The following is a 14,679-nucleotide window of genomic DNA, read 5'->3' as shown; positions in this document are numbered from 1 at the left end:
CAATATTTGATACGTTTCATGTTGACTAAAGTGGTACGTTTTTTGAGTCGAAAATGTAGCCGTGTCTACCACCCAAAATAACTTCCAGCAGTATCGAACAACAACCAGGGCACCTCATAATAGGTACCAGAATCGAAAAGTTAAAACCATCATCATGGGAAATCCCATGGACGAACCGGATGCTGGCCCCAGCACAAAACCCAAGGCGGATGTTTGGTTTCGGAACGTGAACGTCTAGCTTCGGGGTGCCTTATCTACCTTTCTGGGGATGTGTATGGCGAGGATGCAGGTAAATGTGTACCAATCTCCAAGACGCATCTCTATTGTTTCTCATTTTCCATGCCACATCATCATCCCAGGGGGGCCCATGGCTGTGGTGTATTCTTAAGGCCCGATGCCCATTACCTTTTTAAGGGTTGGCAAACTCCCCGACACTGCTCTTGCTCGGACTGCTCGAGCGAATGTGTAACCATCGCCACCGAGAGTAGGACTGGTTAGACCGTAGACCTTTTTGCTGGTAGAAAGATACGTGCAGTGAGGACATTGTTGGTAGTTATCAGAATTCCTCTGGGAGTTGCATGTTTATTCTTGGAACATTGATCCGCTTTGCACGCTAAAAATTACCGAACATTCCGGTGGTCGTACGTTTCAGTGTCAATCGATATAGAACGGCCTCCTGGTGAGGTGTTTTGATAAGTAAGAGAAGCAGGATAGTTTTAGATATATTTTATTAGTGAAATACTAAGAGGAAACTCTGAAACTCCTAAAGTTATGCAATGTGTGTACTAAAAACTCATTTTAAAGATTTCTAACTCCTACAGCTATGCAATCTATGAACTAAGAACAAGCATGCTTCTCAGAAATCTCAAAAATCTGCTTCTCAGAGAACATTATCAGAAATTTACCAACTGGGCTTTTCAGAACAAATTAACAGAGAGTTACTGAGGACAGTCATATGACGCTGTATTTTCCGTGATATTGTACAACAACCGTGGTAGAAAGATTTCGCCCTTTGATACTTACTCATAAGCTACGCGTGCTTTCCTGGAATTCTATTGAACACACAGCACATCAGTGAAAAGCAGAACAATATACTAACGCTACCGCTACTGTACTCCAATTTATTTGATCGCATTATTAGAAGGATACATGATGTTTGCATTTAATTATTTGTCATTCAGATTGTGCAACCCTCTTTCGCTCGCTTGTTTCCACTCAATCATAATATCATCAAACGTACATACAAATCGCTCTCGCACTGCGTCGCACTAACGGCGGGCACACGCTCTGAACGCGCTGTAAAATGCAAAGCTCGGTGCAATCATCGGCCCAGGATCTGCCGGTGAGCTTACCAATGTGCTCGGTCTACTGATAGTACACTGCTGTTTCACCTGCGTCCGTGTGTGTGTGTGAGTGTGAATGTGTTTGTGTTCATGTTAGTGCGTTCAGTTGTGTACTAATATTGGACCTAACTCTCTCTCTCCCCCTTTATATCTCGTTTTGTCCATCTCGTGTGTGGTTTTTGTTGTGTTTAATGTCTAGATTGTGTGTCCGTTCTGCTTTTAATCCTTCAACTCCATAAACTAATACCACTTTCGTTACAAAAAAGAACCTCACACTGATACCAAAACAGACCGTGGTTAGATTTATGTTTGGTTTCAGCCGGAAGGGTTTCGAGCGCCACTAGCTTCTGCTTTCCCGTCACGTTCCACGACGGCGCAGCTGCGCTTCATTCATCAATGTCGGATTGGGATGTCCGACAACTCAAAGGGGGGTGAGGAATAATAAAACAAAACAAAAAACTATATAGATACATAAAATATCGATGCAATCGATGAGATGTATCGGGAAACAGAGTGCACAAAAAACGATGCAACAGAGCGACCACATTTCTGCTTCCTGTCGCGTTGGAGTCATCACTTCCATCTTTTTTTGGTGCTGCTTCTAACACTCTCTAACTCAACCCACGGCCGTGCGATGTACACATACACACACTACACACCTATATACGTAGCGCGAGTGAGCGGAAATAAATCTAACGGGCCACGACTGTCCTGCACGAGTTTTGCATCATCGTCGTCGGACGACCGCGCCACCATTGGCACCTGGGTCACAAACCGGCCCGGCTCTATTTGCCCAACAGGCAAGGCATGATATCACATTTCCGCTCCTCGAGCCGGTGCGGACAGAACCGAGCGTTCTCGGGATTGAGCACGTAGCGGGTGCGCTGCTGCACGGCATAGTCGCCGCAGGTCTTGCTGCACGGTGACCACGCGGACCAGGCCGAGTACTCGCACTCGATCGGTTCCGGCTCGTAGCGGGTGCTGGGGCCCCACGAGGGATTCGTGTCGTGGCGGGACGAGTCGCAGTGCACGAAGCACCGCTCGACCTTGCGCAGCTTCCGCGGACATCGCTGGCCACCGTTCGACGGATGCACCTGTGCGTGCGTGTCAAAGAAGGAACGTACATGGAATGCAAAAGTGCGTTAAATTTCAGCATGCACCACGGTCCTGGTCGTGGCTAGTCTTACCAGAATTGTGCGACTCTTCACGCGGAAGCCTTCGCCGCAGGTCGCGTTGCACGGGCCCCGCTTCCAGTGTGACGTCTTGCAGTCCTGCTTCAGGTCCGAGCCGTAGTCGGAACCACCGCCCGCACTGTTCGTGCTGATCTGGTCCCGTATCGGAATGTTGGTAAATTTACGATCTGTCGGAACGGGAAGCGCAAAGAACAAACGAAAACCCGGTCATTTCAAGCGTATCAAGCACCGTTGGGGTTGTCATTTTGTAACACCTTACCTTTACTGCACGTATCCAAACAGTCCTCGCGGGACATAAAGTTGTTGTTGTTGCCACCGCATCCAGTGAAGAAAAGGATCGAGCAGTCGTTCTTATCGCTATCGAAGTACCAGCGTGTCTGGGAGTCGCGACAATTGCCCGGTTTCGGTTCCAGGAAACAGAGTTCTATTAGGGAGATGAAGACATCCAATATGTTAGGAACAGATGTTTAGTTTCAGTGAACTAGATAATTTGGACCAATTAAAAGACTATGCAAGCCAATTCTGAGATATCTCCAGGATTATTTTGGAATCCGTTTGGTGCTTAAACTGATCCCGGACACATTTCGATCATGGAAGGAACAGCTAACCAATGTCAGTGATGGAACTGGTGTCAAAACAAGAGCGGTCTTAGAATTGATCAAAAGCTGATCTCTGGAACAGATTCAAAATCGATACCGGGCTTGAAACAGTTGAAAAACATTCCTCCCCAAGATCTGATACTGATTCTATTGTTATCCTGGAACTATTCCTGGGTCTTTATCTGCTCTGGAACGGTTATCCAACACACTTCCAACCCCAATCCTTTACTGGAACTTCAAAACGGTTCTGAGACGGATCTTGGACATGTTCCGGTTTTAGGACTGATTAGAATCCCAATCTGGTCTTGGAACTGATACATAACCCATTTCGGTTCTCAGGTTGGTTCTTATTCTGATTCTGAATTCATTTTCGTGGTGGAACAGTTACTTCACTCATAACGGTACTGGAACTATTCGTGGGCCATAACGGGACATTAATCTGTTCATTATCCCATACAAACCCAAGCATTGATATCAAACCAACACCAGTTCTGGTCGCTGCGCCCAGACTCACACCTACCTGGCACTCCATAGAGTCCATCGCACGGGGGCAAATCATGGCCGCAAGTAACTTCCTCCACCGTCTCCACCCCGTAGCACGGATCGTTCTGGTCGGTAATGTGCAGATCGTTGTCATCACCCATATCCTCCTCCTCGCTGTCCTCGTCCTCATCCAATGCCGTCATCCGCCGGCGCGTCATGTAGTAGTTCACGAACCGCTTGTGGTGCGTCCTCATGCTCTTGTTGATGGGCATGCGGGTACGCATTTTACGGCCCAACCCACACGTCACACTGCACGGACTCCACTCGGACCACTGCGTCATTTTGCACTTGGGATTGATCTGCAATAAACGGCACGCGAGAGAAGAAGAAGAAGAAGGGTTAGCATCGCACAGACCTTCCCCACCGACACGCCATCGTTTTGATAGTTACATCCGAGCTCAGGACAGGTTGCGAAATGTCACCTCCACAGTCCTCATCGCACGGCACGGTCTGCTGCAGCATTGGCGGGTTCGGTAGCCGTTCACACTTCTTCCGAGCGCCCTTCTTCTTGTACTTCCGGGAGCGTGTCTTGTTGCCCTTGCCGCACGGCGAGCTGCACTCACTCCACGGGCCCCACTCGGTCACCTCACACTCCGGGTCGCTCTGGTACGCTTCCTCAATCTCCTGACTGTTGTAGTCGCAATCGCGATCCGTACCGACGCACGGGCGCCTGTCGAACAGTTTCTTCTTGCACTCTGCCTGCTTCGCCTTCATCGGATGCTTGTAGATGCGGCGACGCGTCTGCTTGCCCTTTCCGCAGCGCGAACTGCAATCCGTCCAATCGGACCACGATTCCGTTTCACAGGCCTGCTTCGTTTCGTTCTCCTCTTCATTATCCGCGTCACAGTTCTTCTCGTACAGCCGCTGACGGGACAGATAGATACGGGCGAGCGGTTTCATCTCCGTCCCGGATGGATCGTAGAACGGCGAGCGCGGATCGTTCGGGTAGTTGGACTTGATGCGTCGGATCACTTCCGGTGGATTGGTCGGCTGGTCGGGCGAGATGTACGTCGGGCCACTGTCGGTGCCGGCGTCCCACGGGTACAGGTTGAGGATTTTGTTCTCGATCCAGGAGCAGTTGGTAAGACACAGCTCGAGCCCGGACACACCGACGATCCAGTCGGGGGACGGGTCCAGCATCGATACAATCGACACCAGATGGTGATTCGAGTCGACACGGAACACGGCAAACGTTTTCCCGGTCACGTTGGGGTAGGAGATACCGCGCGCTTTGATAATGGTGCGGATCTTATCGCTCTGGAATAGGAAAAGGAAAACCCCACCACCATGAGAACTCACTTCACACATCATCAACTTGGAACCATCCAAGTTTCGATCCGATTCCCCTACACTTACCTGATTTTTAAGCTCACTCTCCAGCATCCGGGTGGAACCGTGCTCCGCCACCTGCTTCAACCCTTCGCTCGCCACCTGCCCATACTCCCAGAACCGATAGTCGACCGTGTGCGATGCGCCGATAACGTCGCTGAACCGCGTCAGCCACCCGTTCGACGGGAAGTCCTTCGGGTGCGTGTGTCTCGACCAGAGCCCCTCAAACGTCAGCTCGTACTTGGCCTCGTCGCAGGCGCAACATTCCTTCAGCACCGGCGGCTGCGTGTCGACCGAGTCGGCCTCGTCCTCGCAGAAAATCTTGCTCAGCGGCCCATCGTCCATGTACCAGACGTCCCGGTGCTCCACGACCGTCGCGCGAATCGCGATGCAACCGCTGCCGGCCGGCGGCGCCACCCAGTTCACCTGGATTTCGCTCTTCGGCAGCGAGTTCGTCTGGGTGACCGCGTTCGGGCAGCGCTCGCTGAACTTGGTCAGCGCATCGCCCGACAGCTGGAAGGTGCCAACGTTGTGCACGCCCGACGGCGCTGCGTCACCGCGCACCAGCGAAAAGTCCTTCTCGGCCGCGAGGAAGAAGCCGGAAAACTTGTGCGGTACCTGCATCGACCGGATGCCGACGAGACTTACTGCAGGGAAAGAAGGGGAGGAGAAAACGGACCGAAGAACAAAGCACAGGGTCAATGGATATGCAGGTGAAATTAACAATTCAATCTTCTTCCTTCAAGCTTGGGCTGCTCTTTCGAATCCCGCTGGTTCCCTGTACGAGCAATGCGAACGATGTTGTGGTTCGGTTTTGCCCGAGGAATCAGGTATTGGAAAGTCCCCAAAGGTCGTCAGTAACAGCAGCCGGTACGGTCGAGCGTTTCAAGCACAAGGACAAAGTTCAATAATGCGACACAAAACACCGCCGTAAGCAGCGTGCTCCCTCTTCCCGGAAGATATCGTGGCACAGAAACCACAAAAAGAGAGCGATGATACGGGACAGGGAGGACCTAAGGGAACACGCCGGACAGCTCGGGGCAGAGGGTGGTATTAATTTTTTGTAATGCAATTTTCGCTTTCATCCCTACGACTCGATCCCGCATCGTTCAATAATCCTCTCAACGGTCACGCCAATCATTGACAGGAAGCTGCACAGGCGTGGGGAAGGTTTAATATTTTCTGCTAATTACATTATGCTTTGACATCGACGAACGCACCAACACAGGACGCAAACGGTTCGCTTCAGACTTTGGGCGAACATTGGGATTGGGAGGGCTGAATTGCTGGATAGGAAATCGGTATGAATCCATGTTCCAGAGTCCTGCTGTATGGGCTTTCTTTTTAATGCGTTCATTTTTCCTCGATCGATTTTTGCTTGAAGATAATGCCCGATGCTACTATGTGGTACGATGTGGTCATGATTTTAAATTGTCAATTAGGTCGACACTACAACAGAGTAGAGTGAGATGTCCATTCCAGGAGCAGAAAAGCAGTGCCATTAACATGAAATCGTACCATCGGACGCCTTCCAGTTGTGTATGTGTGCCTGCCCACTTCCGTGTTTTTTCACTCTTTCCAGGATGTTTACATAAGGTCCAGGAGTGTAAGCTCCGGGTAAAGGCTACGCTTTCCGGAGCAGAGTGAAAGCAAAAGACCCGATCCGTAAGTCCAGATAACGAGTGAAGCTTTTTCGGGATTTGCCCATTCCCCTTTCCGGGCGCACCGAAATCGAAATGTAGAACATGGGCCTTCCACTTTCTGTTCGGACCGGCTTGCATCTTGCCTTCTCGAGCCCTCAATAACGGATGCAGAATCCAATATTGACACTTGAACCTCCGAGGGCGTACGAGTGGTTTCTCGCTCGTTTCGCCCGGATGGCTTTTCTCTATTAATTCGGTTTGATTTTAGATTGGAACGTGTAGGAAGCGAAAGATGGAGAAGATAAATGGAACCATCAGGCGCTGCTGGGTGCTGGCGAGGGAATTGGATTTCGTGTGAGACAGGGGGCTTAATCCTTCCACCCGTGCTGGACGTCCCCTGGACAGCGCGGATGGTGGATGTAGTGATAATCGAAAAGTAAACGATGTAAAAGCTTCACTTTGCCGCACTCGCCGGACAGCGAAATGGCCTGGCGGGTGGGTAATCCAGGGCCATAAAGCGGCGACCAGACCCCTTTGCTCGCGTCCCCGTAATGATGATGATTACCGAAAAACGCTCTCGGATCGATAATTGAATTTGGTGCGCGGGTGCGCCGTGGCTCGTTGGCTCCCGAAATAAGGATTTATGACATTTTGCAGCGTATAGATGGGAGGGAGAGAAAACGGCGCCCGCCTGTCCATCTGACAGTGACAGTCGGTCGGAAATGAAGCGGAAATAAGCGGAAAGGAGAGAGAAAAAAAGGACAGCGAAAAACACAAAACTCTGATGACAATACTCACTGGTGTACGATTCGCCGGGCACGTACTTCTCCGGGTTGCCCGAAATGCGCAGCCGAAAGCGTCCATCCGCGGGCGATTTGTTGGCCCCGGAACCTTCGGGCGAGCGGTCGCAGCGGAGGGCCCGGGCTAGCTGGGTACCGTCGAGCAGCAGCAGTAACAGGGGCAGCAGGACGAAGGCGCTGGTTAGCAGTCGACACGGGGATCTCCTTCGTATGGAGCGCATGTTGTGTGTCTGTGTTTTGTTTTTCGGTAGCTTAATTGTGGGTGCACTGCCTACATTCAGGCGCAGCAAATGGTGTACTCGGTTGACGATTAACACTGGATTAACAAATAATCCTAAATGGAGATGGAAATATACAGGACTTCAAATATTTGATGCTTAGAAGATGTATTCAAGGTTCTTACATAGTATTATTTAAACGATATTCATAAAATTATATATTAGCTTATAAAATGACATTTGTCCTACGGATTGCATAGTTTAAGGCTGAAATTTGTTATTGGTTTCAAGAAATTCCATTATCCTTTTGCACAAAACACCATCGCAATTCCACCATGATACAGCAAACTTTGGTGCAAATGCAACCAGCACGAGAATGTGTTCTACCCGTCGCCCGTCACGTTTGCTGCAACGTCAAATCAATCTGTAATACATTTCCACCTTTCCAGAAAGCGCTCGCGTGCTCCACGAAATTTCCAGCACACTCACGGCACGGATCGGAGCATCGCAGCTGGAAATGGGAATAGATTGGCCGTAGCGCGGCCGTAGCGAAAAGTGTTGGGAACGGACCCCGGTCCCGGTCGATAGGTTATCAGCGTTGTGCGAGTCTGCGACTGACATGTATTGAACATACACGTACTGGCAGCGGGCCAAACAACGGGGCTCGTAAACAGCCTTGAAGGCTGGTGTTGGTACGAGCATGATGGTCAATTCGAGTAAATTCCACCACCTTGAGAGCAGTGGTATTAATCTCGACGCGTCCATGCCGTGACATGTGTGTATTGCTACTGCAGCGAACGTTGGGAGCTCGTGTTGCTACGATTGATCGGCCCAAGCCTCTGTGTTCGAGTCAACAAACAACACGTTGCAAAATAATGTGTGGCTTTATTGCTGTAAATTTCCGATTCGCATAAATCTCAACCCAATGGCTGCTAAGGCACCAGAGTTGATGCTGCTGCTATGATAAACCCGTTCGATTCCGGTTTCAAATTCTTCTACCCCATCCCGGAAGCAATATCGAACCTAAGCGTACTAGTGATCAGTACTGTGGCAGCACTTTTTCACCCGACTGCACCAACGGCTGCATGTTGATTGGAAAGCTTGCCGTTTTTTTTGCCCTCTGTTGGTGGGCATCTGTTCCTGTGCCACCCGGTGGCAGTGCCTGACGCAGCGTTCCACAATAAGAAAACCTTCCCGGAACGCCCCTCGGCACAGAATGTAGTCCTGTGAATGAATATTGCTGCCTGTGCCTTGGCGTGATGTCTTGCCTCACCGTTGGATGCAGCTGCTTCCCGTGGCGTTATTCAATAAATATTTCATCGACAGATATTCACTCTCCCATCCTGCACTTTTTCCTCCTTTTTTGTATGTCGATTGCGGTTGCTCTGAGTGTATGTAAACACTACTGCGAACGCCAGCAAATAATGTGATCCCAGTACATCCAGGGCCCTCGATGGTTGTTAAAGTTATTCATAACACATAACCACAAATCGGTTGATTTCATCTTTTTCTGACACGTCTGCGGTGAAGGCTGATTGGAATTGCACACTTTCTTGGCGATGCAAACTGATCCTGTAATCGGAAACCATCACTGAGAGACGAGGGAAACTAAATTTTCAACTACCGCAAACTGTTTACAAAGACATTAAGCGCAGATTAGTGGAAGCGTGGCTGCTCTGTTTGGGGCGTCTTTTTGTTGTTGGCCACACGTTGCGGCATTTCTGGCCGCTAAGCTAATTAGATTAATGCTGCGGTGGAGCGATTATTCCTGTCCTCCTTCCTTCGTCTAGAGCTTGCAACTCTGCTCCCCCGTTTGTAGCAAGCTTTAGTGATAATTAGATAAATTATGCGCCCGCGAATGGTTATGGGCGAGATTGCGTTGGGCGACCATCCCTCGTTGTAATGCATGATAGATGATGAGCTTCGGTGAGCCGCAGAACATCATCCTTGGAGCGCGCCCCTCGGCAAAGCCCCTTTCACACCAAAGTCCCCTTGTGCTATCACGCCAGATAGTTCCAGAAATGGCCGCCTGGTGTGGAATCTTCTCCCTGGTGAGACTTTACGCCCCAAGTTCTCGAAGTAATCGTTACGCCACTAAGCAGCTTTACCGATAGGGGAGAGAGCTTACTGTGCTGTGTGTGTGTGTGAAGTTTGCACATCTTTTTTGTATAAGCTGCAACCTTTTTTTTGCCCTTCCAAAGTTCATCTCCGATAAGTTCCAAACGTTGGAGCGAAAGATGAGAATGAGGCAAAAGTAAAGACCGATGAATACCTTTTTTTGCCAGCAGCGAGCTGGTTGGGATCGAAATTCACCAACTGGATGTGTCTGGGCTGGACTAAGTTTGATAAGAAAATACTCACACCCTCATCGCCCAAGGACACCAAGGAGCCAGTAAGGAGCATTGTCCTTGTGGCGATCCATTTCATGCGAAATATTTTATTGATGAATCGGTGTCTGACCATCCCATACGTGGCGTCCGTTTTGATGAATGTTTTATGCAGGGGAAAAAAGGACGCAAAAGGTGTCTGTTACTCGTGGTTTTCGCATGTATGGTGAGTTTTGTTCGGTATGAATTTCAGAACAATGCAGACCAACACGTGCATTACAATTTTGGGACGATCAGTCACAACAGCAAGATTGGGAATGTGTTGCCTTTTTGGTAGAATTTTGACATGAAGTAAGGATCTTTGATAGTAAACTGTATGTCATGAGACACGTGTCAGAGATTTACTACGGAAATTACAACTTAAAACGGCATACTTTATGGTTTGCCTAAGACCTAACCCCATTATTCCTGTCCTGTGCTAGACTGCATTGAAGGACGACAATCTGTAAAGTGTTTTTGAAGCATTTCGGGGAAAAAATCTTCTACTTTGAAACACACAAAACGGAGCTTTATTCCACTTGAACGAACAGCCCTCAACGCTACACACGAAACAGGGCACCAAAAACCAACAATGGCTCTATTTTCTTTGTGGCTCTGCTCTTAAAAGCTATCACAAACATTGAATTTACAGGATGACCGTCTCGCAGCGTCCGACAAGATAGTATTTTATCATCAGAGTGCCAGCTGAAACATCAGCCAACCAACAAAAAATAACCTATCTCTGGCACCATTTCCATTACACAATCAACAATCGCCCAACGAGACGCTCTCTTGCGCTCTTCATTTGCCACACTCGCTGCTCCAAAACCTGCCGGAAATTCACCTCCTACCGGGGTGTCCTACACCCCGAGGCATTTATCAACCCAAAGTTCGTGGTAGTGCTTGTGTTTTGGAGCACTTTTCCTCCTTCCCCGCTATTCTTTGTGCTCCTTCTTTCACGCAGTGCACGTGACTGGATGCAAGCGAGGAACCTTTCATCCACTCAGGTGACAGCACACGCGCGCGTCCTCCTCTTCCCCCAAATTGACGCGGTGTTGACGTTGCGTGTTGTTTTCTGTTTATTTACAAACAGTCACACTTTTATCCTTCCCTTCGCCATGCCGTCCTCTTCCGACCTTTCCGCCTTCGCTCCCACACCAGACGCGATTTGTTTGGACATGGTAGTGGTAGTAATGTTCGTCTCCTTGCTGTGTTTTTTTTCCCCCATCGTCCGTGCGCTGTTTGCACTTTTAATTTTCCTCCTTCGATTCCGGCGACACTGTTGCGCGCCTGGGGGAAAATGGGAAGCTGTGGAAAGCGCCTTAAACTTTGCAGCGTGGTTGTGGTGTGAGTGAGCAAAATAATGGCTTCCGGCTGTGAGTCGCACCGACTTCAGTGTTGGAGTGTGTGAGCATTACAGTAAATTGTGGTTGGACTCAAGCGTCCGGGGAAAAGCACCCCAACACCCCAAAACTGGCACGCAAATGAACGTAAAACACATTTCAATTCACTTTCAATTTTGCTAAAGTGTGCACCCATCGACACACAAACACATACAAACACGGAATGCTCAATTAGCTTTAGTGTGTTTCGCTGTGCGGACAACTTTTATTAGTTTCTTTTTATTAGTGTGCTTGTTAGCCTTCCCTCCTACACCTACTACAAACCCACCCTATTAACGCCGCCCCCCCCCCCCCCAGTATGGCTGGACAAAACAAAGACTAAACCGTTTGACCTAATGCAAAACCATTATTGTTTTTCGTTTTGCTTGCTTCTCGCTCGAGAAAAGGGCTTTATGAAGGACAACATTGTGTGTGTGTGTGTTCATCTTTTTTTTGTTCCCATACCTCTCCGTGCTTGTTCCGGTTTAGTTTTGTTTCGGGTTGCCCCCCCCGCATGGAAAATGATGCTGATAAATGGAAAACCTGAGGGTGGGAACCCCACGGGCGCAGGACCGGCAGTCCGGGCCCCTAATTTCCTCCAAATAGGGACACCTTTAGACGCTGCAGGAGGAGCAGAACGAGAGGAAAGGAGGGGCAAAAAGCCTGTCCTTGGTCAGACATTGTGCTGTGCTGGTGAAGCCCTTGCGATAGCAATTAAGCAAATCGCAACAAAGTGGACAATAAAACTGGCCCGGCCCGGTCTCTCTATCCGGTACAGTTGGAGCTCCGGGCCGCAGAAGAATAATGGCATCTTTCTGCTTCTTTTTTTCGGTGTATGTGTGTGTGTGTATTGCTATGTGTCTCTCTGCAGAAAAGTTCCAATTTTCGAGACGCCACCATAGTGGGTGGGTATTGTAGAGTATATATTTTGCTACTGAAAAAGAAGAAAAAAAGCTCATTGCAGGCAGCCGTAAAATGCTACCGGAATCTTCTTCGGGGTAGGCATGATTGAGGCAATAGCCGTTGAATACCACTCCCCCACAAGGCATTTATCGTACCGGACTGACCGGTTTGATAAATTGTTTTTAATGCTTTATGGGTGTGCACAGAGCCGTAGCTCCATCGGCTGGATTAAGATTGCAATGGTGGCCGGTTCCCACTGGAGGGGTAAACCGCAATGCGGAAAAATGACGATCAATTTTGATGAAACCTTGAGTATGGCTGACCTTGGCACAGCTGCCCTTCAAACATGCGAATTGCTTTCGATTAAATCGTGCGCGAAATATTATACCACCCTGCGATGGGAAGCCATTAATTGCTGCTAATTGAAGGATGTTTAAAACGCCAAACGACCGGTTAGGTGTTAACAGTTATCACCTTCCAAAAGGTCGCCGCATCAATTGCACGCAAAAGCGGATCAATATCAGGGATAGCTGTCCGTTTAAATTGACCACTTCCTCTCGAGTAATTGATGCTATTTGTGTTGCATATCGGTATCACATTTCATTGACATCCTCGCGCGCAAGAAACAAACCTCGCGCGTGCGAGCTGTTGCGTTTGTGCCCGCGTGCCCACGTGCGTGCACGCATGAAGTTATATTGCGCATGCCGTGCTTCCCAGCCGTCAAACGGACAGCGCCGGGTTCGATGCGCGCAGCAAAACAATTACAAAAAACCGGGAGCGCTTACGCTTGTGGAAGGCAACGAGGGGAATGGAAATAGAAGGGTGAAGGTGAAGATTTATTTATACATCTCTTCGCCCACCACCACCTCCGTCACCCTAAATCAAGGTCGCATACAGTGTGTGTAAGCGTGTTGCGCATCGATACGAAACGACTTTGCGTTCGATTCGGCGAGAAAAGCGCTGCGTTCAGGGATGGAGGTCACGTTCAATGGTAGACAGCTTCAAGGCGCTAGTTGAGTTTGTTGTAACACTTTGGGAGAAAGGGGGGGGTGGGGGGGGAGAACGCTGAACAAATACATCGCATCGTGCTGGTTAATCCTTTGTGCGCATTTGCAGCATCCTCTACGCTCCCGAAAAATGTGTTATCACACGCTTCACATCCCGTCTCAGTACACACTGCACTCAAAACACACGATGCTTTTTTGTTGTGGTTTTTTTTTTGCGTTGCTATTTTAAGTCACCTCTCGCTCGAAATGCTTCTTATCGTACAACAATTTACAATTGCACACAAACACAGATACACACACAACGTATAAATTCACTTGAACCGCCAGCTCTCCCCCCAAAGACTACGCGAGAAGATTAACTTTTTTTTTTCGCTTGCTGTGGTCACTTATTTTGCGCCACAGTTGATAGGAAACGGCGACGACCCGCTCCGTGGCAGTGTTGCCAGCTGGGAGGGCATCTGATTGCCGTACCGGACACAGGCCAAACCACATTATCAGCAGCACAGTATCGCGTATGCGATTTTGCATTTACCACACGTCACACGATGTCTAGCCGTTTTGTTTCCGTTTGTTTAAACTGACTCGCGCGCACACACACACACACAGACACACAGAGAAACACGCAACCGTTGAGCATGCAAACACGGATCGCGCGGCTTTCGTCGTTCGGCTTGAGATGGTGGAGCGTGATAATCTTCAAGCACATACGCGCAATTTGCCCATTTATATGCTGCCCTGCTTTTGTTGGCTCTCTCGCACTAAATCTTTAATCAAAAGGTTGCAAACCACGCTACATAGTGTGCTAATTTATGCTCCATTTTGTACGAATCTTCTTAGGGACACATTTCAACTTCACTGTACTACGCACATCACACGCAAATACCCACCAAAACCACCACCACCACAGCACAATCGTTCACTGCTCCACGCAAAAGCGAAACAATAAATTCACGCTTACTGCGGCGGCCACGCTTTGTTGATGGTGCAAAAATGTTGCTTCACTATCCGGCACGAACACGAGCGATTCCTTGCGCGTTCCGAAATAAACTGTCCTCGCCAGAGTGCTGTGCAAGGCCTCGCCGCTGCCGCTACCATCACGGGATGCTGCGTGAGCTCCAATCGCTTCGGTACCGGCTCGTGCGCGCGGTTTCGCTCTCGTGAGTTCCACCCACGAGCAGGGCTGAAATCGGATTTCACGCAAAATTTGCCTCACTTTCAAGCCAGCTTGAGTGTATGTTTTTTTTCTTATACGAATCGGACGCTAGCAGGGCACTCAGCTTGGTGAGCACACGAAGAGCATGCAGCTTTATTATGATGCTATTGCTTCGCAGTTTTTTATGCAGCACCGTGTTG

The 14,679-nt window shown here is 49.2% G+C and overlaps 1 protein-coding gene across 7 annotated transcripts; it reads right to left on the bottom strand.

Annotated features, from left to right (window-relative positions):
- Positions 1-1,092: 1,092 nt before the first annotated feature.
- LOC1268257 (spondin-1) lies at positions 1,093-14,442 on the bottom strand. 7 transcript variants are annotated; one of them, XM_061663146.1, is made up of 8 exons: positions 14,214-14,442; positions 7,449-7,810; positions 5,035-5,654; positions 4,069-4,935; positions 3,656-3,977; positions 2,796-2,960; positions 2,531-2,703; positions 1,093-2,437 (listed from the first exon to the last, which is right to left on the bottom strand). In XM_061663146.1, exons 2-8 carry the CDS (start codon positions 7,669-7,671, stop codon positions 2,129-2,131), a joined length of 2,679 nt encoding a protein of 892 aa, XP_061519130.1. In that variant the 5' UTR covers positions 7,672-7,810; positions 14,214-14,442; the 3' UTR covers positions 1,093-2,128. The 7 variants fall into 7 exon arrangements, with proteins under 7 accessions (XP_061519130.1, XP_061519129.1, XP_061519132.1 ...); XM_061663145.1 differs by having other exon boundaries at positions 7,449-7,784; XM_061663148.1 differs by having other exon boundaries at positions 7,449-7,784; positions 14,195-14,402.
- Positions 14,443-14,679: the final 237 nt, after the last annotated feature.

This window comes from Anopheles gambiae, chromosome 3 (genome assembly GCF_943734735.2).
Source record: "Anopheles gambiae chromosome 3, idAnoGambNW_F1_1, whole genome shotgun sequence".
Taxonomy (NCBI): Eukaryota; Metazoa; Arthropoda; class Insecta; order Diptera; family Culicidae; genus Anopheles; species Anopheles gambiae.
This window is presented reverse-complemented; position numbering and strand designations above follow the sequence as displayed.